General features: G+C 44.2%; 1 protein-coding gene across 1 annotated transcript in view; it reads right to left on the reverse strand.

Moving 5' to 3' along the window:
• The window catches only part of inpp5a (inositol polyphosphate-5-phosphatase A), a 123362-nt gene that overhangs the window by 63850 nt on the left and 31623 nt on the right, over window positions 1-27889 (reverse strand). The window contains exons 5-7 of the mRNA XM_080450381.1: window positions 9786-9849; window positions 8284-8387; window positions 270-322 (exon numbers count right to left, since the gene is read on the reverse strand). Of these exons, the coding sequence (XP_080306507.1) occupies window positions 270-322; window positions 8284-8387; window positions 9786-9849 (221 nt within the window). The remainder of the gene's footprint in view (window positions 1-269; window positions 323-8283; window positions 8388-9785; window positions 9850-27889) is intronic.

Here is a 27889-nt window from a genome sequence, read left to right on the forward strand (position 1 = left end):
CTCTCTCTCTCTCTCTCTCTCTCTCTCTCTCTCTCTCTCTCTCCCCCTCTCCTCTCCATGCTGTCTGTGACAACTGGACCTTGTAAACCCTCCCTGGGAGAGATCCGCTATGGATCCGCGGTGAAACTGAACCTGACAGACACCGTTCAGTCTTCATTTAAAATGGGAATGATACAGTTGTAATGACACGGGGCTGCATAAAGATTAGGTTGGATACGTAGCATTCAAATAATAGGCAGCATAATAGGAAATGATTGAAAGGGGCTCACCAGTCAGCCAGGGCCCATCGTGTTCTGATGAAACCTTTTCTGGACCACTTGCACTGCGTGACAGGAAGGTACAGAGCAGATGGTTAATAATTATTGCCAAAGAAATCATGGACCTTTGTGCATTTTCTCAAATATCAGAAGGTCAAATGAGAGAGGTAATTACACATGATCTATAAGGTAAAGAGGTAATGAAATCCTTCCTCTGGGAGCACTCACTATCAGTTTTTTCTCTCCTTCCTTAAAGATATACAGTATATTTATATATATTATAGATAGTATATTTTAAGGCCATTTTTATTTACACATGAAAGCAGAGTGATAAAAAACAAAGTCCAACACAGATCTCATAGCTGGAATCGAACAGTGGACGCTGCAATTATATGGTCAATGCACTACCTACATGCCCTACATTTTCATTATGCACATCTACAAGAATATATTTATGAGCTTATCTATGAGCTTGTAGATCTGCTATTTTTGAAAAATCGTGAACATTTTGTGCAAATATTTAAAAATATATATATTTTTAGAGGGAACATTTTTGACTCAAATCTTTGCTTCTGGGGGTCCCTGGAACAAAATATCTTATATCAGTGGTCCTGAAGGGGATCTCTGATAATGACATCAAAGAAAAGGACCCGCACACCGTCTGGAACTTGCAAAAAAAAAAAGCTCTTTATTCAATGTTTCGGTTGTTAGACTTTCATCTGGACAGACAATAATATAAGTGGTTCTAAAACTTTTTCATGTCAAGGAGCCCCAAAATGATGTATTTGGCCGCGGAACCCCATCTCAAAATGTTTTGTTCCAGGGACCCCCAGAAGCAAAGATTTGAGTTACAAGTGTTCCTTTTAAAAAAAAATAAAAAAAAATATATATAAAGATTTGCACACATTTTCACGATTTCTAAAAAAAAATAGCAGATCTACAAGCTTGTAGTGCAGCACTCTGTGCCACGCTATGAGCTTGTATATCTGCTATTTTTTAATAGCCTTAGTATAAAATAATGGTTTAAGTGGTTACACAGATGTGTTCCCGGTCTTAATGGGTTAATAGATGTTGTGTCGTTACTTTTGCCTTTTTGGGGACATGGTTTTATTTCATGGTCAGTCATTCATACTGGCACCGTACAATAGTTTGTCAAATATTAGCCTTCCCAAAAGGTCAGGCTCACCCGCCACCTATGTGTTCACCTACTGTATAATGACATGCCCAAAATATGGACACCATTATGACAGTAGTTAAAAATCACCAACGAAGAGAATGTGACTGTATAGGCTATGTGACACAGCCTATACAACAAGTGTGCAGCCGTTTGATCACATCCCTCCTGACTTCAGTGAATTTTCCAATCACAAGATCTCAAAGATGTTGCAGCTCAAACGGCACATGATTTAACATGAAGCTAGTTATTACATGAGAGACAAATTGATGATGTGAGCGCTCTCATTTTGAATAATGTCTCTTTCCCTCTCTCTCTCTCCAAGTTTCCCAACAGGGAGTTAACTGCAGTGATGAATAAACTAATTACGGGCCAGGTCACATTGACTAATTTTATTAAAAAAAAAGAAAAAAAATCACAGATGCAAATTAAAGGGTTGAGATGTATTTGATTGCGCCTCACATCCTTCAATCTGCATTAGGACAAGATTAACTGTATCAAATTGAATTACATTAGCATATTTGAATTAATCTACACTGCCCCCGCAGAATGTATGTGCCCAATTATACCTCACTGTCCCAAGACTGTGACTTTGAAATGACTATTTGCTTGTGAGTCGTCATGAGTCTGAGGTACAAAATGCATTCGCTATAATATTGTTGTGCTTGAATTAAGAAAACGAAAATAATTCTGTTAGCCGTCTCAACGGCCGCATAATTGATCGACGGAACGCAGTGATAAAAATGGAATCAGTGGACGAATGAGTGGGGTTAGAAACAAACATAAGCGATGAGGAATGACTTAATAGGCCCAGTAATCAAATTTATGCGTTTGTAAGATGCTTATGTGCACTACAGTAGATTCTAAGTATGTTCAATTCCGCATTACTTTTTCCCCGCATGGAAGATTCATAAGTGGAGTTTGCGCGTACCGTGTGCGCTTTTGGCCGCGGGCCGCTGACATAACGTCAATACGAAGTTGAAGAAAGAAAGTGGAAGGACGGCGAGGGTGAGGAGGCAGAGGATGAAGAGTCTGGCAGCGAGGGGAGGGGGGGAGGGGGGAGGGATGGTGGACGTACGCGGTCCCCATACGTGCAGCCAGAGACAGCCAGCCAGAGACATTTAATCTCGATTTAATTTAAAGAGCCATTAACTACAATCACAGCATTAAAATCCATCACTTCCCTGACATGCAGCCTCAGATTGCCCCATTTCCTCCACGTATGACTGATTGACCCCATACTCATCGCTTGCTTATGAACACACACCCCCGACACGTGTGCACAAACACACACAGATTCACACACATGCACTCATACATACACACACACACACACACACACACACACACACATATACACGGGTGCACAATAAACACTAACCAAATGAACCCTGGTGTCTCTATTTTTGTCACGTCATTATAGGTGATAACATTTTCAAATATTTTTGGAAATGTGGGAAAAAAAAGAAAAAAGCCAATCAGCAAGTTCACGACACGCCATGGTTACCGTTAATTGGACCAAGCATCTTCAAAGAAGTTCAAAGCAGGAGAAAATGTTTCTGTTTCTTTGAGGGGCGTCTTATATTATACAGTCCCACACTTCTACGACACAATGACATGAACGCCTCACACAATCGACTGGTCTCCACTCTCCACAAGGACAACATTTCTCTATGTCGGTTGATATGATGACATCATGATTGTTCTGCTGCAGCTGATGCCAGAGCCAACGGCTGACACAGATGCTGTCTGGCACCGTTTAATCTCTCCCTGAAACATCATCGCCCACCCCCCTGACACACACAACCACACACACGCAAGTGTACACACACGCACACACACCCAAAAAGAGGTAGGCTATGTTGAGGGGTGCGTGTGTGCGTGTGCGTGTGTGTGTGTGTGTGTGCAGGGTGGTAGTGCAGTTTGGTGGGGTCAGAGGGGGAGCGGTAAAGGTCACAGGGCTAGGGGTGACACTAGGTGACCTTCCACAGGGCAGTGACGGTGTCCCCTCCCATGACAGTGATGAACAGCCGTTACACAGCGGGTCACATCCAGGGCTGCTGGCCAATATGGAGATGGAACAACCACCCAGACCAACCGGACAGAGGGACAAGAGTGTTGTGCTTGTGTGTGAGTCCACTGTAAGGGCCTATGTCAAACGGAATCCCAATTACTGAAGAAACCACTCCATAAACCTCAACACTCGTGACCATTGGAACTTTCCCCTGCCATCAAATGTCAGCTGTGTCACTGGTACGAGCACAGAGGGGAGATAGAACCCTTCCAACCCCTCGCCACACCGTTACAACGACCCGCCCCCATCCTCCCCCCCTCCCAACCACTCTGCCCCCTGCGATGCGGTTCACCCAGCATACTCTGTGACCTTTCCTATATTTCAGCTCAGAGACCAGGCCCCATAAATAATGTTACGGTGGGATGGTAGTGGTGGTGGATTTTGGGGGTGTGGTGCGGGGTGGGGGTGCAGTACGGGGGGGGAGAGGGAGTGGGGTGGCGTTACACAAAAGCCCTGTGACAGAAATGCACTGTGAGTAATATGTAATACACACAGAGCCTGATTGATTTGGACCCTAGCAGACACCTGCATTTATCTTTATTCCATCATCCAGGGGTCCCATCAAATAAGCGAAGACCTCTAGCAGGGTTTATGAGACGAGACGGGGCGTGATGCATGTGCGTGTGTGTGTGTGTGTGTGTCCGAGGGAGTGTGTTTCTGTCTGTCCTCTGATTAAGATATACCAAATCAATGATGTGCAGAAGGAGCATGTGTGCACCAGGCCATTCTGACCGATTTGACTGGGAGAAAATGGGGAAATACCAAAAAGATTTAGCAGGAAATCTCACGGCAGGCGTCATCGTGGCACCAGGTGCTTGTGATGAACACATCTAGACATGTATTCCGTTGTAACGAAAGCCGAAGGAAGGCTTACTTCACACACCGTGGAAAGTGGAGTTCAGTTAAGAAGCGACGCCGAGGCTTCTCCACTTGTTCTCTGTACAGAAGTGACTAAAGTAAGCCTTCATTTCGCTTTCTTTCTAAACTCTATGCAATTATCTGTTTCTCCATGAGCTCCCCCTGCAGTATATGATGGATCGCGGCCATCACGGCGAATCACGTCTGCGTGTTACAGGTGTCTTGTCTAGGGGCGAGACGACAAATTGCATTTTGCGAGCGCCGCGAGTTTAAATGACTTCCTCCACTCCTTAAGCGTTACGCATCCACCTCCAACATCCTGTTTGGCCTTTTCAAATCCAAGTTGAAAAACATTCAGGAAGTTAACTTCCTCCGAGGGCAGAACTTGAAAGCAATCACAGTACAGTATCGCGCAGGCCACTATGGCGGGCTCTAAAAGGGTATGAGAAGTCGATGCTTTTATGGACACAGTCATGGTGCCAAACAACAAATACAAACTCATACGGATGTTGATATACAGCCTGTCGGCCATTTTCTCCCTTTCTGTTTTTTTCCACGGCTGTGTAAAACAATCAATAGCAAGGGCACATTAAGGTCTGGGTCGTATACTTTATTTATATAAGGCAATGACAAATCCTTATGATGCAATGGTTTTTGGGGGTATGTATTACTGCACCAAAGAAATAAATATATTAAGGTCCACAGGGAATTCAGGGGTGTGTGTGTGTGTGTGTGTGTGGTGGCGGGGGTGGTGGGGGGCTTGGAAAGATTGACGGAACAATGAGGAACGACAGGCCTGTTGAATCCATCACGTCAACCTTTCAAAAGAAATGTGCCGGCTATTTTGTCCAGTTCCCTCTGATTCCGCTTTTCATTTAATGTTCCTGCATCCCCCCTTTCCTCTTCACTTAAGAGCTTAGAACTCATGGTGGGGTTGTGGAAGAGGACCTGCCTTTTACATGCGGGGACGTGGAGAACCGCTGTCATTTCAACCAGACTCAACCTATAGGGCCACGCAGGTCACAGGTACTGTAGGGCTGCATTATAGGATACACTCGAGTTTAAAATTTCATTTTTTTTTTCTTCTCTCCCCTGGGGTGGCGAAGGTGACCCATTTATTTCAACTTACATACATTGTTATGATACAAATACACATCAGATTGATTCCATGAAAGAACATTTATTTCCAATAAAACCAACCAAAGTAATTTATAGTATGTCAGCATGTAGATTTTTATTCAGTAGTGGCTGTTGTCCTTATTCACCATTATATGAGGTCCTTATGTGTGGGTCTACAAATTAATCTGCGTAAGTGCACCTGCACCTCGAGGTGGGGGGTGGGGGGGGGGGTGGGGCGTTAAAGTATATTCACAAACTGTACACCATGCGTACAAATGCAGAACAGACATCTCGTATGTGCAAACTGCACCCTGCCTCAAGTGCTCTCCAACATTGTAAGTGGCATCTTGTCTCTTGTTCCTTATTCTAGTCTTTAAACTGCATTGCAACACACAACACACACACACACACACACACACAACCACCCCCCCTCCCTCCCCCCAACATGATGTCATCAGCAGCTTGCCTGCTGACACTTTCTTAATGGAGGACTGTAAAGATAACACACAGGCATGGTGATCCACGCATCAGCCTCACCTCCGTCTTCCTAAGCAGTCTCCTCTTGCACATGGCATCTAAAACCTGTCTTGGTGGCCTCTAATGGGCGTCTCTAATACTGCGTGCCATTCAAAAACAGATCCAATTTGACTTGAATTGAAAAATAATTAGGGGACATTTAAACTAGACCTCCACTTGGCCCGTATGGATGAGGTTTGATGAGCTGAATGTCTTCTCGCACGTTTGCCTCAAACAAACGCACGATGCGACCATGTTAACTGTCGGGCCCAGCAGCTTGAAGGGACAGCGAGGAACCGGTTCGGGTCCCCTCGCCGAGTCCCGCTCCATCCCATCCGAGATCCCCCCCATAATAGGATTCCTCAAAGCTGCAGATGGATGGCAAATCTAGGCGGTTTCATCTACTAAAAGAGGGCATAAATCACAGACGGAGGAAGCGGGGACGAGGCAGGGGTTATCGCCAGCCTGCCTCCCCTCATGAGAGCTTTGCATTAAAGCATTAGTGAAATTAATTCATCTTTCATAAGAGGTTTGAGCAGTATCTGTGATCTATGATAACAACCAATTTCTCACTACGGAGCGACCGGGAGGAAGAGGAGGAGGAGGGAACGAGAAAGGGGGGGAGAAAAAAAAAAGAAAGGAAGAAAAAAAAACAGGGGATCCTGATAGACTACACAAATCTGCTCTTTTTAAATGGGCTAACATTATCTGGAGTGCTGCTCCCGGGAGCATCATCCCAGATTCATAACCCAGCGGGGGAAGGAGGGATAAATCACGGGGGGCAAAACTTTTCTCATCTGCCCCCCTCCACCCTATATCACTCCCGCTTCGTTTTTGTTTTGTGTGTGTGTGTTTTTGTTTCTCGTTCGCGCGCAGAACAACAGTTTGCTGTAATCATTTTAAATGGCTCTGTGCCTCAATCAATGTAATTGGTTTTAGATCATCTTCAAAATAGCGTAACAAGATGCAACGCTGAGAAGGCCTGCTGCTTTGGAGCGTGTGAGTGTGTGTTGAATGTTTACACACACATGTAAGTGTATGTGTGTGTGTGTGTGTGTGTGTGTGTGTGTGTGTGTGTGTGTGTGTGTGTGTGTGTTGAATGTTTATGTATACATGCAAGTTTATGCATATGGGTGTGCATATGTGTGTGTGTGTGTGTGTGTGTGTGTGTGTTTATGTATACATGCAAGTTTATGCATATGGGTGTGCATATGTGTGTGTGCATATGTGTGTGTGCATGTGTGTGTGTGTGTGTGTGTGTGTGTGTGTGTGTGTGTTGGGGGGGGTCGTTCTTGTGTGTGAAAGAGACGGAAATTGGGGGACGTGTGTGAAGGGGCCGTATCCATCTCTTTTGCATATATTTGCGGAGGTGGCTGCCGGAGCATGGTTGACAGATGAGCGAGGAGTGCGGGGATGACACGGGGGGGCGGTCGTGGTCTTTATTACTATATCAGAACGGCTCCACTCAGCGCTGGGCTACCTTCGCAGTGCCGGGCCCCCCGGTGGAGGGAAACCACGGAAACGGAACAACAACACAACAGCACGCCAACAGAGATTGCTCCGCAGGAAACACAGCGGCCAAACACAAAGGGGCTTTTCCATGTTTTTGCAATCTGATGTTTTTTTTTTTTACTATTCAACTCAGCCAAGCGTTGGTTTGATTTCTTCTTCTTTGGTGCAGAGAGAGGGAAAAATTGGACTGCAGTAAAAAAAAAAGAAAGAAAAAAGGGAAAACAGGACACAAAAAAACAGGGGGAGAAAACAGAAGCTGAAATAGTTTATGAAAAATCAATACAAAAATGGAAAAGGAAATTCTATTACTGTACATTCCATTATGTACATTTCAGCATAGTGGATGTCGGGACAAATCAAAACAGACCCACGAGTTAGAATGCTTTATGAGGTGCTTTTTAACTTTTGTTGGCAGAAAATAAAATAAATCATTCCCAGATTTATTCTGTCGGTGTGCTATTTTCAATCAGGATATGCAATATTAAATTGATTCAATAAAATGATTTGTGTGGTGAAAAGGGCAATAAATAGCACTGCCAAATTGGACTAATTCAGCAACTTTATTTACTTCCCATTGAAAGGTTATGAGGGCCATATGATCTGTTTAATGACACTTTTCACCTTTTCATGTTTATGCCTGTCAATCCAAGTCCAAGCCAAAGCCTTAAACGGAAAGCTGTCATCAGTGTTGACAACATGGGCAACCAATCACACACTGATCCTGTCAGTCGGTCGACCAATCAGTAATTAAGTGGCAGGATCGCAACACCCACCTCTGGGAAGTAGTCCTGTGGAAACTTCTCCTTCTCCAGCATTGGTGTGCTTTCTAGTGTCTCTGAGCAGCTCTCCTTCCCAACCACCTTCCTGAACTTCTTGGCTAGGGAGGGAGAAGACAGAGAGAGCATTACGGGAGAACAGAAGACAGACAGAGAGAGACAGAGAGAGACAGAGAGAGAGACAGAGAGAGAGAGAGAGAGGAGAGGGGGTTGGGGATTATGAGTGTAAGGGAAAAGAGAAAGAGGGTATTATAAAAAGAAGTTTAATCTTTTTGAGGGAGTCAAAATCTCCTAATGCCAGTAGATTGGAGGCACCCCCCCCCACCTCCCCAGACCTTCCTCAGACAACTGCTCCACCTGCTGGCTGGGATGAGAAATGCAGTTGACCCTGCCAAGAAGGGAAGCAACAGATTCTCCACACCACTTAGGACATGGAGCCACGTGGTACGCTTGCCTTTGATCTCCGAGAAGTTCCTTTACTCCAAGCAATTTGAGCAAAGTGAAATTTCTCAAAATATTATCGGACACGTTTATGGACAGCAGGTGGCTTTGCCTGCAGAAAGCACATGCTCATCTTTACATATGGATGCTAAACGTATGACGAGGAACACAAGTAAACTGTGTGTGTTTCGTGTGTAAATAGTGTATGAGGGAAAGGAACGATGCGTGTGTCACGCTTGAGGACAATCCACTATCAAGTCAAATAGGTAGATTTTCATTAAACTATTCTATAACTGAGAAACTTGTGTCACAACAAACTTTGTGTATCCAACCAATCAAGACAATGACAACGAAGAGATGTTTTTCACGTCAAATTCACTTTCAGTATACATTCTATTTGTAATACTGAAATGAGAACAGATCTCTATCGCTGGTATGCATGTATTTGTGTTTCAGTACATTTCCAACTACTTGCTCTGTGTGTGTGTGTGTGTGTGTGTGTGTGTGTGTGTGTGTGTGTGTGTACATACATACATACATACATGTGTATGAAGGGGTGGAATGGTCTTCTCCCCTCTCAACCCCCTCGCCCTGTCCTTCACTGGGGGTGAATGGTGCTAATGCTGACTCGGGTGTAATAGCGAGACGAGGCGCCTCAACATCTATATCCCCTTTTTAATTAGCGCGGTCGTCGCACCCCCGGGCCCTCTGACACGGCAGGCTGATGAGACCGCCGTAACTGTCCAATAACCCCGTACACGCCATTACCGTAGGCCCGAAATCTTATGAATTAAATCCCAATATTAATAAGCATTACACATTCTGTCCTCGCTCCTTTTACATTATCATCAAAGCTAATCTTACCTTTCTGGTTTTGATGGAAGTGGGGAATAGCCTGCAATAGCCTGGTATGTGTGATATGCAAGGTGGGATGAGGAGGGGGGGGGGGGGCATTTCAAGAGGGCGGGGGGTGTGTGTGTGTGTGTGTGTGTGTGTGTGTGTGTGTGTGTGTGTGTGTGTGTGTGTGTGTGTGTGTGTGTGTGTGGAGGACTGCTTACCTTTGAAATCATACTGCTGGATGTTTTTCAAAGATTCGTGGATAAAGTATAAACTTCCAAGCGCCTGCAGGAAAAGAGAAACGGGCAATGCATTAGTGTCCCACTATCTAGCATGTAAAACGCAGGCAGAAGACATGAACTCACCGTTTAGCACACACTCTACAGTACAAGTCCCACAACTCTGACATTGGAAGTCATAAACAACCAGTATGCACATACTGTATGTACCTACCACTACACAACAGGTGCAAGCTGCTGGCAGTACAGTCAAATGGACCAAACCGTTGTGCGCACCGTTCTCCACCACTAATATGGAGAATCAATTATCTGGGCCTTTCAAAAGGACACATTCAAATGGACTTTTGAACGAGCAAAGATCACCTTCAATAGGCTTAAAAACTTAATTTCCCCAGCGAACAATCGGGAAACTTTCCCAGTTGGCGGACGAGCCAATCAAACTGTGTGGGAAGGGGTGAGAAGTTGCGCCGAAGGGGGATTTGATGCGGTTCACAGTCCACTACACTGCTTTCTGTTGCCCTCTTTACATTTAGGGCAAATGGAGGCAAAGCTCAACCTCAATCCTCTGAGTCTTTGAGATGGCAGACCTTCGCCTCTGGATAAATCTGCCATTGGCACCGCAACTCTCCATTCTCTGTTTCATAAACACTGCAGCATGAAGAGAATACAGCAGGAAGGTGAAGGGGGGGTGAATAACATTAGGTAGACATGAAACAAATCACCATGTTATAAATGAGAAGTAAGACGAGCAACAAGGCAAGAAGACGGGAAGGGAGAGCAATACAAAGCCAGGAGCATGAAGAGAGCAGTCATCTGACGCCAGGGTCAGGTACGGTTGCAGCACGACGCAGTGACGAAGAAGAGGATGAGGATGGAAGCATATATGATCCAATCAAAGCAGGGAGGAGACTGCGGATGAAGAAAAGGTCTGAGGATTTAGTCTGAAGGCCCTTTTCTGTCGTATGATTTCTTTTTTTTTGTGTGTTCCCCTTTTGAGGCGGCAGGGCACAGACGCCCCTTCTCCCTGGCAGTGAGAGAGAAGAGTTCGGGTCCCGTCTTTGCCCAGCCCCCCTGCATTATTTATGAGCACCGGCACATCTTGAGATTAAACATTTGCTGATTTGTCAAAAGCACAAACATGAGGTCCTGCCCATCTCCTTGACATATAAGTTCAGCCAACGGAAAACACTGTCGCACATTTAATTGATGAGAACAGCGGCTGGTGACCCGCACCCTCCGCCGTCACGCTCCCTCCATCCCGCCCTCCCTCCTTCATTCTTCCTTCCTCCTTCCCTCTGACTGAGGACAGGGGAATGAGGGGGAGGTGGGCAGCATCAGTCCAAGGGAGGACTCAAGGTCACCGTTTCCCACCGCAAGAGGACGGCTTCCAGGAAGGCCCCCGCACTCATTTGTGCTCGCTTGTCTTTATGTTCTCTTTCACCTCAAACTGCCAACGGCTGAGTGAGAGACAGAGAGAGACGAGGGAGAAGGAAATGAAAAGAAAAGTGTAATTTGTCAAAATGGCACCGCTGTGCTAATTGTTGTCTAGTGGTAATTAATAAAACTCGACTGAGACAGGTGAGATGCAATGAATTTTGGGGGAAACATAAATAAAGAACTACTGCTGTGTGCCATTAATACATTTTCAGTACTACTGTCAGTATTTTAAAAAAATAAAGAAAATAACATCCTATTTAATATATGCCCAATTTCGAAACTTAAAGGGAGTGAAATAACAAAATTAAAAACACCATATTTTATATTGTCAGCATCTTAGAAAAAACAAATACATTTGTATCCAATGTGTTTTTCTCCCCATTGAACCCTGAATTTGGCAATCACAAACAAACCTTTACTTTGACAAACATGTCTGTAGGAACATGCAGTATAACATAACATATGAAAAACTGTTGATTTGTGATATAAGACATTCTTTCTCTAAGACATTCCGTTTTGTGCAATACCGCGCACAAAACATCTCGTAACCTCACTAAAACTCTCTATTACTTCTAGCAGTGCAACAGTAGCCACATTCATTTAGAAATGCCATCTGTTTCTCTTGCAGGGACATCGATTGCTCCGTGGATGCCCCGGTGAGCGAGACAGACAAAAATAGAATTAATATGACAATCAAACAATTTGTCATTAATCAACTTTCAAATAAATGAATAAACAACCATGGCTAAGTGGCTATCTGTGTAATCACAAAAATCTACTTAACCCCCAAACCCTAATAAATATTTATTTGACGTCAGGGTTCAAAACCAAGCAGCTGCTGTGTTCTCTCCCTGCTCTCCACTTCTCTCCTCTCCTCTCTCCCCTCTCTTCATGAAGAACCTATTATATTAGCAGGGCACAATTAATCCATTTGTCTCACTACATGACAGGCTCAAAATATTCATTAGGGCCGGGTTGCGCTGACAGGCCATGCTTATCTTTTACCAGTAGCTCTACAATAGCCTGTGTCAAGCGTATGTTTGTCACGTGCCACTTTATTGATTAGCTGCCAGACTCACTTGAAATAATTAAAAGTATATTTTACATATTTATAAACCCCGCTGCCATGGCCGCTACTTAATTTTCCATTAGTAAAATGCAGTCTATTAAGTGCGCCGCGAGGGCCGCCGGGGAGGTAAGGGGGAATGAGTAATCACTATAATTGTAGACAGAAAGACAATAACAGAGCCATAAAAGCCAACGTTTTATGACTCGTTCTGGCAATGCTATCTCTTATCGCGCGTCGCGTCGGGCCGGCCGATGCGGCTCGGAGGAAAGGACGAGACTCAATGACACAAAGGGGGCTCTCTCTCTCTGTGTGTGTGTGTGTGCGCGTGTGTGCAGGTGTGTGTGTGTGTAATATACTTTCGTACATGCAGCATTACCCATTTGTAACTCTGAGCGTGTACAAATGTAACCAAATGGACCCCAGAGTTAAATTAACATTCAGTATTTTGCAGTGCACGGTCCATGGGCAAGCGTGCGCGAGCGGTTGACATTTCAGAACCCCCAGCTGACATGGGCTGAGCAAGTCCCAATAGACTGGCTGGCAGCAGATAGAGACTTGAGAACTACAGTACATCGGCCACACGCTCTGCTCCGCTGAATGCTTTATCGATACCGAGGGCTGCAAAGATGAGTTCCGGCGGCTGAAAAGAAGCAGGAATTCTGTGACCTCTGAATAGATTTTCCGCGTTTAATGTGAAAAATGAGCCATAAAGCAAACATAAAAGTAATAATTTTCCCGCAAGGTCGAACCCCCGAGTCTTGTGCTGAGGGGAGAATGGCCAATCCCAGGAGGCCTGACACACACACACATTCTGGTGTCATCAGAGTGTCACTGTGCAACTTCAGGGGGCAATGCTCTACTGTCCCCAAGCCACTAGGCAAAGTGCTGGGTGGCCAGTTTGTGGAGTAGAGTGATGACCACACGTGTCCGGAGTCTACGAGTATGTTACCTGGAAACGGATACAAAATAAATCACGGCTGTTCTATAAAAAAAGGGGGTACAAATAAAAATATGTATTTATTCAGTGGAGAATTTCCAATATTCGCTCTAAACTGGCTTAAACAAAAACTCCCAGCCTATAAAGTAACACCTGAATAAAGATAGCCTGGCATGGCAGACTATATTTGAGTTCTGGCAGATTCATCTGGTTTCCAGGCTAGAATAAAAATACTGCTGTTTTCCTAATTTAGTTTTTCCTCCAATTACACGTGGAATTCTCACCCTCATTTAATATATACAGTCATACAGTATATGCATTAAATGTCACATTTGCATTTGAATCCACTAGAAAAGCAGAATAACATACTACTTGTGATGTTGCCTTCCAGACAGCACAGATAAAAAGGCCTGATTTCCCACTCTATATCTCATTGCACAGAAATCCCTGGAGTTCCCTCATCTGTCAAATCACGTACAGGCTAACACACACACACACACACACACACGTATCGAAAAGGTCAATCAGATGTGCTGTCATGAAGACATGGTGTTTCCATGTATCAGGAACACATGCTTTATAGAATGCCACAACAGCATAGTGGGGTTAATAGGTGGGCCTACATACTGTAATGTGCCCATTACTCACCACAAAAGACAAATGTTCACTTGCATATATCTATACACACTACAAAACAAACTCCAAAATAATATATTTTATACATCATTGTCGATCGATCGATCAATGGGTCAGTCAATCAATCCATAGTAGATAACCAATGGACAAAGCGGCGAGGCCGACATTGTGACAAGTGTGAGGCTCCACCGCATTTCTATTTCAACAGCTGGGTTGCTATGGTCCTTGTGTCCCACGTCGGGGCCCCAGGTCCCTCAGCCGTGCTGGGGGACCGCTTGATATTCAGGCGCCGAGGCTGACGCGCTGCCTTCTGAGCAGCCCCCCCCCCCTGCGCAGATCTCCAATACTGCACAAACAGCCTGTTTGTCATCCCAGGCAAGGAAAACACGCCGCCAAAATACAAGTGAGCAACGTCAATAGAGACAGCTTGCTTTTTCAGCCCAGAGATACAGATCGAGAAAAGGCCTCAGTACTTTCTGCCCCCCCCACCCCGGCCTCACACACACACACACACACACCCTCCAACCACCCCTCACCTCCCCACCCCTGGCTGCCATATGTGTTTGCCAAGGCCCTCTCCCAGTGCCATTGATTGAGTATTCAGAGTATTGAGCCACAGTGTCTATTATTCATCGGCTGCCTGGAAGGCCTGACTGGATACACAGACAAAACTCTCATTAAAACTTCTTCTGTCACTTCCTCTGATTTGAAAGCGGGCCTGGGTGTCGGAGCTATCCGTCATGTGCTGAAGGAGCCCTTGTCTGGGGGGGTGGGGGTGATGGTAGAGGGGAACGGAAGCAAAATAATTGATCATACAATGAAAAGGGAATAAACGGACCAGAATGTACTTGCTTATTTCATAATAAGAATTAAGATTTGTCTATTTCTCTATAGCAGCTGTTGGTTCTCAACTAGGGCTTTTTTCTGCAAACTTTTCATTAAGTATTCAATCAATCAATCAAGAATCTTCTGCTATCTAACGATTTGATTCCGATTCTTAGGGTAATGATTCGATAAATTTTTTTTTTTCTTCAAATCAAAACGATTCTCGATTCGATTCAGATTCTTGGGGTCACGATTCGATTAAAAATCTATTTTAAACAATTGATTCTCATTAAAGAAATATTCCCAATCAGTTTAATCAAAATTATTTTTGGGTAATGAGCGTGTGTGTAATGAGCCAATCTCTTTTCAAAAGGTACAGTAAAATCGCAGTTTTCGATGGCAAGGGGACCGGAGATGGATGAATTAATGAATTAATTCCTGGCAGTGAAAGAGTTAACAACAAAGTGTAGCCTAGTTATTTCCAACAGCTCAAACTATTTTTTTAATAATACCAGAGAGGGTCGTGTAAAACTTCTTGGCTTTGATGGAATCTTAGATTAGGGGTGCATTCGGATATGCGCACAGGGAGCGCACTCACGTATTAGTTTGTATTGGCCAGTGCGCTCAGTGCTATATATCCGAACACACCCTAGGTGTAGTTCTATTTGTTGCAGAAACAACAACATAATTGCTTTGATGTAAGTAACATTAACGAGTATCAACGAGCGTCAGCTGGACAGTGACACACACGGCTCAGCTCTGCAGAACTGAAAGTGACTGGAAAAAAGCCCTCGACTATATATGACTGAAGGCCCTACAATATGACTGAAGACATGATGTTTACTGGGATTATGGTAAGCTTACATTTTATATTGTAACTTTAACCATCAAATGTGTTTGGTATTTGGAAATGTGGAAATGGAGATTTTGAATCGTTGATAATAAGAATCACGATTCTTACATGAATTGTTTTTTTTCCAACACCCCTATCCTCAACCCTTTTAATTTCAAAGAACCCCCATAGCTCTCAGAGTTACAGAAATATAAGGGTCTATTTGGAACCCCTTCAATGAACGCAGAGGGTCCCTGGAAACCCACATTGAGAACCACTTCTCTGTTCTCTAGAGCCATGCTTCCAATAAACACACAATGTTTCTATCAAAACTCAAAACAGACAGCAAGCCACTGGTTCATAGGCCAGAGGACAAGTGATTGCCAATTGGTTTACGAGGCAATGTACGTCTGACCCCTGCCAACAGAAATGGGCAGAGGGGTCTACCCTCTGCCCAGATTCCACTGCTGTTCATCTCTACATGGTGATGACAGCAACGGGGAATGTGGCCTGTTGGAGATGAACATACATCACTTCAAACAGACTCCCACCGCTACAGGCTTAGAAATGTGAATGTTGTGTGTAGGTATTGTAACTGGGGCGGGTTTCCAAATTCACATTGATGTCTGTAATATTGCCAGGGAGAACAGAGGAAGTGAACCTTAACAAAACAAAAAAAGGAGAAAACACTATATTATTTTTTGAGACCGGGTGGAGAATCATCCCACTATTGATTGCTGATCTAATGTCCAAAAACGAAATAAATGTAGTGCATTATGGATGTGGACAGATATCTGTGTCTTGGCTTTGTCGTAGCACACACTTTGGTCGGAGCATTCTCCTGTGTCTCCGCCTCATTATTCTAAAATCTCCCCGAATGCTGGGCGGCATACGCTCATGATTGATCTAAAAACCACTGATTTTATTTTCCTTTGAGGAAAATATTATGGATGGGTCTAAACAAGGCATAATTGGCCAAACCCATGGCAGCGCCTGACCTGCCAACAATTCAGACCCGCTCCCAAGGTTGGCTGCCTCCCTGGGAAATATTGTGCATTAATTTCATTTAGTCTCCCCTCCAACATTCAATGGTAGAAGTTAATTAAATTGCTTGTCCATTGTGTTCATCCACTTACAAAGTTAATGATATTGTGCCGGGGAATTAAAGAGCGTTTTATAAAGCGCGCGGGATGGGAGCTGGCAGGCACTACATTGCCCAGTTGAACCCTGTCATTCGGCGGGCTGCTGGACCCCCTAATTAGCGGTGAAATGGATGCTTCCATCTGCCAATTTCCTGCCACGCTCATCAGTCGTGTAGTCGTTCCTCTAACCTGCCCGGTGGAGGGGTCTAAAGCAATAAAACCATCACTGCAATGACATCCCCCCCCCCAAAAAAAGGAATATGCGTACATGATATGACTCAGACTTTAAAAGAGCCTCTTTAAGATGCCTTGCCCCCTTCCCCCCTCCTGACCACATCATTGGCTTCTCTAGCCTAACACAGATGGAAGAGTTTGATAACTTTGTTAGGAAATTGTTCAATACACATAGTAATAGCACCTCGTTTCCATTTTCAGAGAGGAGAGTGCATGTATAAATGTCTTCTGATGAAACAGGGTGAAAGAGCCGCAGTGTTGCATATTTTAGCATTGCACATCTCGATGAAATACTGGGCTTATCCTTGAACTATGTGGTACTTTTACATCATAACAGTCCCAATTAAAAGATTAATATTGAAGAGTTTCATTCGCTACATGAGTTCGACACAGTGCACCAATACCCACTAAGGTAGCAGTGGCCCTGTTCAATAAAAAGGGAGAAGAATGATTAATGCTTGTATATATCCCAGCTGCATATTTACTAATAAGACGCTGCTACATCAGCAGGTTTTAACGAGGACATAAAAACAGGGAATCAAAGTAAATGTGATTACACCTGTGGGTCTGTACGGCCGTTGACCTCTCACTGAGCCTTCAACAAATGCCCTACAGTCTCTCTCAGCGGAGGAACGTAGTTTGGGTACATGTGCGGTAAAATCTAATGAAATTAGAAATAATGAAGGACCATAGGTGAAGTTCTGAGGAAGTTTTCCCTGTCACAACCAACAGTGACACTAGTAGCAGCCTCACAGGAATATGATGCCTGGCCTTGCAGTATTTACAGAAGGGTAATGCCCGAGTTATACTTCTATACTATACTACTTAGTTGTGCACACCGAAAATAGCTTATCTACAAGCTCACAATGCGTCGCACTGCGATGCGTTGTGAGCGTGTACATATGCTATGTTCGGTGCATGACACCACTGGTAAGTAGCCAAGTATAAAATCAAACCTAAAGGTTAGGAGAGGGAAAAGAAAAAAAACGGGAGGAAGAAAATCGGAAATGAAATCTTGGAATCTACAACTTTTCCAGCAAATGACTTCTAGAGAATGGTCTGGTATATGGTTCGTTGAGAGTTAATTAAATTTGACTGAATTACAGGGTTATTTGTGAAAATGAGTAATGAGCAAGTTTATATTTATCTAAGTATGACCTAGAGATGAGGTTAAACTTCCCTCAGGCTTTTTCAACAACCCCCCCACCCCCTCCAAATGTCATGCTTACTTAAAACTAAAAGCGAAACAAAAAGCTACATTTACAACCTACAGACTGGTAACTTTTCGCTCCACTTGTTGATAAATATTGCTGTATTTTTCCTACATTAAGAGGTCATGCTTGCATCTCATTAAGTATCAGCTTAAGCGTATTACAAAGCACTGTCAGGGACTGCTCTGTTGCGAGCATCTCTTGTTTGTGGCAGTTGTTGAATTGCCGGGGTACAGAGCAGTCTTCTAGGGTCAATGAACCCCATGATTTACACATAGTTAGCCATGTTAGTGCTGTGGGTTTATTAGAGTGGGTGGGCTTAGGTCAAAACACTGAAGATATCAATCTGATGAAGACACAAGAGTGGCGATGACTAAAATACAAGATCCAACACTAATTCAATGACAAACAGCAAAGTGTAGTATCAGGGACAATTACGTGTTCTGAAAGAGAGGGAGCAATGTCTGTGCCTCACAAACAAGGTCAACTTCTCAGCCCTAATTGTGACGGACATCCGCGACATGGCATAAGAGGCCTTCCTTCTCTCTTCTAAGAAGTATAATCTTTTGAAAGCGATCTTCAAATGAACCCACCCACGGCCGAGGCCAACATGGTGAATAGCCACTTTCCTTAAATAAAATATGTTGTCTGGGCTTAACGAGATCATCGTTTTAAAAGGGGGGATATGAGGATGATGAATATTTGCTTTATTAGATTGTTCCCAAAAATGAAAAATCAAAGTCTGAACAATTGAGGTATCCATTAGTAATTAAAGTGACATTACCTCCGCTCTCTCTTCTCTCAGGCCAATGCACGGCTGCCAGGGCCATTATTCAATTGTTTCGGATGCTCGGGGGTAAAATGCCTTTAATATACTTACACTCATTAATGTAAATCATATTTGGCTATGGATGTCCAATAATCAAAAAGAATATTTCAACTTGTAATTCTCTGTCTGCAAAAGAATTCCCATTAGCGAGAGATGCCCATGCAAATGACAGGTCTTTGAGTCCATTGATTTTTCTTTCTTTTCTTTTTTTTTCACTCTGCATTTTGAGAAAGGCTGCTAATGTTGTCACGGACTGTTCATCAATCTGCATTATTATCTGATTTAATATTGCCCCTATTCATGTGGCTTCATTTGTGATAGAACAGATTGAATTAGAATCATATGGGCCATGGGGAAGAATGGAAGCAATACCGTTTTAAGTGATTGCTGCGGTTACGCGGAGGCCGCATAGAAGTTTGGCATTGAAAAGTTGCGTAGTTATGTAGCTGTTATTCACATGTCTGTTTATAACGTAGCTAGTAAAATTCCTTTAAAGTTTGCAAAGATTTTAAACGTGCGTGTACAGTATGCACGCACGTACATCGCCTACTGTTGCACCGTGGCTGTGCAAGAGTGACCAATGACATTAGCAACTTTCTATGTGAATAATGTGTATTGAGCGAGCTACCACCTCCCTATGGATGCTGGGCTAGCTTTCAGAGCACTGATGTCAGTCGGCAAGGTCATCAGTCACCTTATGTACAGAGGCAGCTGTGATTCTGTCCCTGTCCTGCGCTGGCTGTGGCCAGCTCATGTGGCCTTGTCATGACAAAGTGGCATCCTTGGCTGTCCAATGAGATACAGCTCTATCGCAGAGTCCCGTAATGAAATATATTAGTTTGCTGCATCTTAGCTGAATCAGTTTGTCACTTGTGAGGGTGAATTTATTGGGATGTTCCCATCCCTCGCTCCCATTTCTCTGCATCAAGAGCTTTCCTGCGCCCTTTCGTACAAACACAACTCTTCCGAAGTGGAGGCAATGTCGTCCAGATCATAGCCCATTTCATGAAACATCTATAAATTATGACCGGGACAATCAACATCCCTGTGTGTCCCCTTGGACCTGCAAACCCGAAACAACAGCGGCTGGAGAAGTCGTCGTAGGAGGAGCAGGGGTTCAAATTTTTAGTCCCTGTGGAGAAAAAAAAATCATTTTTTCCCCTCAATCCATATTGAGAAAAAAAAAATAAAGAAAATAAGCTGCTTTCTCTGTGTTCTGTCTGGGTACGAGTAGCAGTTCTCAGAGTACAACAGTGACCACAGGACCGTGAAGCTTTAGAAGGAGTCTGCAGAAAACACAACGCGGCGGCTTGTCTCAGCCTAAGACCCCCGCCGGTCCGGTGGCTCTTTGTGGCCTCTTTGTCTTTATGTAAAAAACCAATGCTCACCGATGATGTGTTATGTAAAATTCCCAGAGGCTTGATTTAAATGGGCTGGATATCCTCTATGCTAGCTTAGTTATACTCCAGTGCATCGGCCCTAAGAGCACATGGGTGCTGCATGAAAAGCAAAATGTAAATGTAGCCTCAGCGTCTTAGATAACCAGAAATTATGTCATGGGCTCCCCCACCCTACCCCACCCTTTTTATTGTATTATTATAATAATAAATTTAAAGAAAAAGCTGAACAACAGGGGACTTTTCCTTCCGCAGATGTTTCTTTTTTTTCTTCCTCCATCAGTACAATCACAGCATCCGTCCCCTTTTCACTTTTTAAGATGGGAGTGAGCAGAGGAGCGATGCCAGGGGCAAGAGTGGCAGACAACCCAAGTCTGCTCTCCTGTAAATACAACAACACCCACAGAGAGACATGGGAAAAAAAGAAAAGAGGATTTGGAGGGGCCTGCATAGGTCTGCTGGAAGTCTCCTGGGTCGCCCCCCAAACAGCTCAACAGATGACCAGGTGGCAATGAATTGCATGTCATTAGTCACATGCGAGTAGGGCTGCAAGTAGGGGTTGGAAAATAATCATACAGTGTGGCCTTTTATGGTTCAAATGGATTAAAGTCAATAAACATGACCAGAGTATGGTTAGGGTTAAAAATGCTAAATGATTCGGACAAGGACGTTTTTCCTCCATGATCAATTCTAATCCCCCTGTATACTCAGAAGTTCATCACAGTCACATAACCGCCAAAAAAAAACTCCTTCCCGGAGTTCCCGCCGTCAAGGTATATGTATATAGAATGCATTTTCTGAGGTTTATATAGAATTATATGAGAAGGACTGTCATCCGCACAGAGTCAAGTGAAGCATACAGTGTTGAATTCAGGCCACTGTGGCTCAGGAACCTTATGAAGAACCTTTCATTTCCAGTCAGCCCAGGCCAGGAGTGCTTTGAAAGGAGGCTTCCCGTTAAGCACAGGAATGTAAATTAGGCAGTTAAAATTAAGAGCTTGAATCTAACTAAAAGAGCATAACATCCAATCTAATTAGAGGGCTCTTTAATGAGTCGGTAATTAGCTAAGGAGCAGTGCACACAGGGCGCCATTGTGGCTTGAACTTGTGTGTCGGGCCCTGCTGACTGGGGCACCCTTTGTGTCAGATTAGTCCCCGCCTGGGAAGAATTACCCTCTGAAATATGGTTATGCTTCGCTGTATGCCTTTATATAAGACACCGTTTGGATATCCTCTGGGGGTCAGCAAGAGGTTTCGCTGCTCATCAAGTTAACTTTGGACGTCTCTGCGAAATCATGCAGCGAGTAACAGCAGTTTAAAATCATTAAAGAGTACAGAATAATGATTAGATCAGAATAAAACAGCTACGGTTTACACCAGTACGTACACAGAAAATGTTCTTGTTCAAATGTGTGTTCAGTATTACATTTTGTGGGCATTTAGCTGAGATTCCAGAGCAACTTACTGTATAATCTATAATCTTAAGGACAGTTCGTCAAGACCTATGATGATTGACGATGGACACATATTGGCTGTTGCATTGATCAAATCTGTGACCTTTTGCTCATGGTCCGGGCACCCTGCCATGCAGTTAAAATGAAAATCTATCTTTGGCATCAAACACTTCTATTAAAACAAAAACAAAACAAGGGCAACACGCACCGACCAATGAGCGGATCAGTTCAGAGAGTAGGCCTATATACATATTTGCTCGGTATCTCGACCTCCCAAGTGACAGCAATCAAAAGAGATGCATTCTGGTGTGTGTTTGACAACAACACAGAGACAATACATCATAAACTAGAGCCCGCTCCACCCTCAAACAAACCCCGAAGCAGGTTTCATCAGGCAGGCCCTCGAGATACCGTGGCTTACTGCTACCGTTAGCATCCTTCTCAGTACCGCCCCTCATCTGCCAAGGCCCCGCTCTGCCTCTGACCCCCCGAACCTTACAGAGACTGTATTAATTTTCCTGACAAAAATCAATTGGCCAAAGGGCTGGGACTAGGGAGAAAACCCTCATTACTGCACCCAGCGAAGCCCACCCTCTCATTGGGAGGGCACGGCTGTTTTTATGGGGTAATAGTTTAACAGGGGGGCCGCCAACTGGATGGACAAAAGGATTGTTTGTCGTCCCGTCCCCTACGCACCCTGAAGGAGCTGTTCTAAATCAATTGTCACGTGTCCCCATTTAATATCATTAGAAAATGAGGACCTAAGATAATTTTGGGTCTATTTTATAGGACTTTATCACAAGGCATATGAGACTAATTTGTTTTGAAAAGATGGCATCTTAATTGAGAGACGTGAAGAGACTAGAAGGAAAAAAAAGGAAAAAAACACAAGTCAAGGGCAATGCAATGCATATGACTGCAAATTCCCAACCATGTGGATGTTTCATTTTTGTTTGTCTATTTATATACCGGCTGGCCAAACAGAGAGGGAAAACATTCCCCCAAATCAGATTAGGAAACTGTGAGCCTTATGAATTATAAGACTGACTCACGGGAGAGCTGTGGATTTAGACCCAAGGCCTAATGCATCCTATGGACTTGACAGAGGAAAAATAAACTGATAGTACAATAAATGTGCTTTATGGACCATAAACGTACATCACTGATCCTGAATGTGACAACATTTGACCATCGGGGAACGTGTGACGCTATCGCTCTGACAGCTAGCCTATATGCAGAAAGGCATCCTGGGCAGTGGGATGGGGGTTTAGCGTGAGTGCGGTCACTAAGTAGGGTCTATGTGTTTAAAATGTGCTGCACAATACCTGCTAATTCTATTAAGTGCTGGTGCGCCGTGGCAGTGTGGTTATGGGCTGATGTAAATGGACGGCTGGTTGACTAAACAATGCAAGAGCATTAGAATAAGGTGATTGGATGACAGAGTGGAGTACGAAGCCTTAAAGCCCAGCCACCCCCGGGCCTTGCCAAGTCCATTATGTGTATTGGAGACATCTTGAGATTCGTCATAGGGAGATGCAAGTTCCGTAGTGGCGGGGGGCACGCCGTCGTTTCGTTAGCCCGACTCATCGTGAGAATGGCTTCCACCTTGCGACATCCAGGTGTAGGTAATGCAATGAAATGAGGCCCTCACAAACAATCTCCCATAAACAGGCCCTCTTTCCAATCTTGTCTGGGACCTTTGGGCCGTTTTAAGAAGGCACGTGCAGTCAACTTGTTCAAGGACAGTCAGGGATTTGAGTCCTGCGGTGCCACACACACTGTAAAATCGTAAGTGTCATTTTAACTCCAAAGAAGTGTTAAATTACACTCCCCGTGATGGGATTTGTCCATACTTAAAATGTAGTTTTTGTTTCAGTTTTGTTCTTGTTAGATGGCATGTAGTGGAAAAGCAGGACTAAAGGCTGGAAATGGGCTAAAACATACATGAGCCAGATTACGCCAACATTATTGTATGTTCCTCAGTCCAGTCATTGTATGTATGACGGTGTGAGATTTTATTTATTTCATTTCTAACCCTGGTACCTGCACCTACAACTCAATCACAGTGCGTGATGCACTGGGCTCAGGTCTGCCAATATGTGCTGCAAGTCTATACCTATTATCTCTTCCATTATTGTCTCTGTCGATGTCTAATTTATCAGATTATGCACTGCAGCAACCGAGGAACCGGAAGTAGCGATTCCATTCACAACATCGCTTGGCAGTAAAGGATTCACAATCACACTTATCGCACATAACCGACAGCAAACAAAATGGATTCGGCCAAGACCAATTTAGTACATTCATTTTCTTTCGCCCATTTCACCGAATGGCGTTGGTGTTGCCCACGTTACACCAATATTCTTGCGATTCAAAACGTCCATCAAGGCTAATATAATATGAATACAGCAATTTCACTTTTCACAAATTACTTACCAGGAATAATTTTTGATGATTTTCTTTTACATACAATTTACTGGATATTGGAAGAATACAGTACTGGATATTAGCAGAATCTTTGTATTAATTTAAGTGCTAAGATTGATTTTAAGACCTGTTTCGCCAGGCAGTGAGAATGAATAGAATCAATACTTCCAGTTTCATGCTCACAGTGCATGAGAAGCAACAGATAAAGATGATTGTTAATATTTGAAAATATATAATGCCAATGGTAGTGGTACAAGTTGTACCACTACCCGGGCGTACAACCCAAGGTTCTACCTAAGTTCAACGTCGCTTTAAAAAGAACACAAGAAATCCTCCCATAATGTCATTTCCGGGACGGCAAACACAACAGGAAAGTAGCCTCAGTGTCCTTTATTCCATATTTGCAGGCCAGCCATGGGCTAATTCTCATCAGCCTCCCTCCCTTGAAGAGCCAGTCATTAAAGGCACTTGTGTGTGGAGTGTGATTGTTTGAGTTTGTTCTTGGGAGACAGGTGCCAAGAGGTTGTTTCTACCGCTATAATTACTCCACAACACAACACACACAGTTACCAGAGGAACATCAGGCTTTCTTCCACCCTGGGAAAGAAATTGCTTGGATTTAAGATAACGATTTCTCCCCCCTGATATTAACCAGCTGTACGTGACACTGGGCCTGTGCGAGGAGATCAATCCCCCCAGGAAAGTGCCGTCTCCTTCCTTTCGACAGGGCCCGTGAGCTGGGATGAGACGGAGAATCACGGACCATCGCTTTCCACTGTCGTGGGGGGGGATATTTGGATTAGAGCCTGATGGCTCCCTGTGGGTGAGCTCACCCCCTCATACCTACCACCTCATCCTCCTCCCTTCCCTCCCTTTATCTCTGTCTCTCTCTCTCTCTCTCTGTGTAGCACCTGGCGAGGGGCGAGGCGCTCCTCGACGCAGGAGGAGGGGGGGGGGGGGAGGATATATACACTTAGGCACGAGAAAGGTCAGCCGGGCGGGAATGTGGCAGGCAAACAGGCAGTGGGGGGCCAACGGTGGCGGTGGCGGGGGCCCGGGGATGAATCACAGGAGAATTGGTGCATGGCAGTGAATGAATAACCCGCCATGGCTCCCCAAACCCCATTATTTCCCTCCTTCTCCAGCGGGGCCTGAAATTCATGTCTGCGCATGCTGCCAGTTCATTAGGGTGGTGGGGGGGGGGGGGGGGGGGGGGGGGTGTCATTCCTCTTCTGGCTGCGGCAGGACAGGGCCAGGCGGGGCCCCAGGAGGCGCCTGGCCCCTGTTTAATTCCACATCAACCGCTCCACTGAGGGCCTTAATCTCTGCTTGTGTGATCAATACTATATCAGTGTAAATTAAAATGACAATTTTAAAGTAATTAAGCCTGTTAATGCTCGATTCAAATGCCATTATTTGCACAAGGGTGCTGCGCGTGTGTGTGTGTGTGTGTGTGTGTGTGTGTGTGTGTGCCTATAGTTGGGGTAAGGTGGGACGGGTTGGTGGGTGAGGTGGTGGGTAAATTACGAGCGTGTCCACAGCGACAGGCAAATGCTTTAACCCATTAAGACCTGAGGCCGCTTCTAAACATTTTCTAAATCCTAACAGTTTTTCGGAAAAAAATGTAAAAAAATAATTTTCACGATTTTTCAAAAATAGCAGATCTACAAGCTCGTAGCGCGGCACTCGGTGCCGCGCTATGAGCTTGTATATCTGCTATTTTTGAATAGCCTAAAGTGACACAGATGCGTTCCAGGTATTAATGGGTTAACTGGCGTGGCCCACTGTTGCCGCCAAGAGAAAGAGGGCTTAACAAAAGCAGATTAACTCTCCACCCATGCCAGCCCGGGGACCTCTCCAATTTCAGAGGAGGCTAACCCAATTGGCCAAATTTGATTTTGTAGAACCAAACCCAATTATGGCCATATTAGATGAGAAGTGGCAGGGGAGGGAACGCTTGCTGAAGGAGGCAGGAAAAATGGAGGGATCGAGGGAGGGCAGGAGGGGGACGGGGGAGAAAAGTTACACAATAAAAATGCACTTAACTATAGAACGAGGACCAGCAGTAATTGTGTGATTTGATTATTTTCTTCTCCCTCCTCTCTCTGCTTTTGAAAGGCCATTTAGAGTCATTGTGATGGTTAGAGTGAAATAAATGGGGTCCCCAACGTTAACCTTGCCTTGCACGCGTATTTGTGAGCGTGTGTGTGTGTGTGTGTGTATGGGGATCAATGTTTGTTTCCCTTCTCATGTGAGGTGAGGTGGTGTGTAAGTGAAAAGGAAATGAAATGATCACATTGTTGGCTCTTATTAAGACAGGCTCACAAGCCCATGGCCAGCGACCCTCCACTACTCATGGACCACATTCCCCAATTACACCCAATAGAAGGGGCCCCAGAGAGGGCCCTGCAAACACAAAACCGAGGCCCCTTCCTTCCCTAGACAGCAGCTAATATTATTATGCATCAGTCCGGGTAGAAAAAAACTCAACAAATTCACATATCAGTTTTTCACTTTCTCTTCCACAATCTGTTACATTCTCAATGCTACGGTACATATCATCGCTGGGTGGGAACCTTGTACCGTATGTCCAAAACTATTTACTTTTCAGGCAATGGAAAAAATAACCTGTGTTCCAATGGATCCAATGTAGCTATTATTTAGTTACAGTACAAGTACTTGTACTTGTTCATTTTCAAAACGTTTCCATAGAAAATAGAGAAAATAGCTGACTCGTCCCGATGCGACGCGCTGTGAGCTTATAGATCGGCTATTTCCGTACTTCTGTGCGACACTGTCATAAGACGAAGTAGGGCATTCATTTGCAATTTTTTTAATTAAAAGTTGATAATATGGAGATACAAGGTTTCTGCCCGACAGCAATGATATTCTTAATCACGCACCACACATGGTCACCGGTGACTTGCCTGCTACATGGTCCCACAGTCAGTCGTGTGGATAACACACTTTCCCCTGGTCAGGAAATGTCCATATCTCACAATTAGCAGCTAACCAGTCATGTGTTGACACAGAGCGCTAGGGATGTGGTGATTAAAGGAAGCCATTAGCACAACACTATGGATCAGTCAGTGATCCAGCCTGTCTGTCACTACTGAACTTGCATGACCAGAGGAAGAAAAAAAACTAGTTTAAATGATTCTAGAGTTTTGTTGGTTGCCATCATTGGGGGCTAGTTTGAGAAAATGTCATTTGACAGCTCCATGATGACTGGGCAACAATGGGGTAATTGTTTGTTCAGATGCACAATAGAAAGTAATGATAATAATTACAGTCTTGTCTGTAATTATTTGCTCGAGTCGTACTGTAGCTGGAAAAGCGGCCAATAATGTGAAACTCAGCGACCAGAATGAAGCATGAGTTTCAAATGATGAATGTATTGCCAGCGAATATCATGAAGGGGAATTCATCTCAATAATGATCATTTCTGACTCACAATGTCTTCTTTATGAGCAATTGCAATTTTGCAATCCATATCACTTATCATGGACTGCCTAGTTCCTTATGTGTCTTGGTTCAAGTTGGTTGAGCTCAAAATACTTCCCGAGTGACTTGGCTCCCATGCATTATTAAATGCATGCCAATAGTGAGCAGACAGAAAACATCCCCTATGAAAAACAAGGGCAACCTGTGGGTAT

The sequence above is a fragment of the Gymnoscopelus braueri genome, assembly GCF_963280865.1.
Source record: "Gymnoscopelus braueri genome assembly, chromosome: 14".
In the NCBI taxonomy this organism is placed as follows: domain Eukaryota; kingdom Metazoa; phylum Chordata; class Actinopteri; order Myctophiformes; family Myctophidae; genus Gymnoscopelus; species Gymnoscopelus braueri.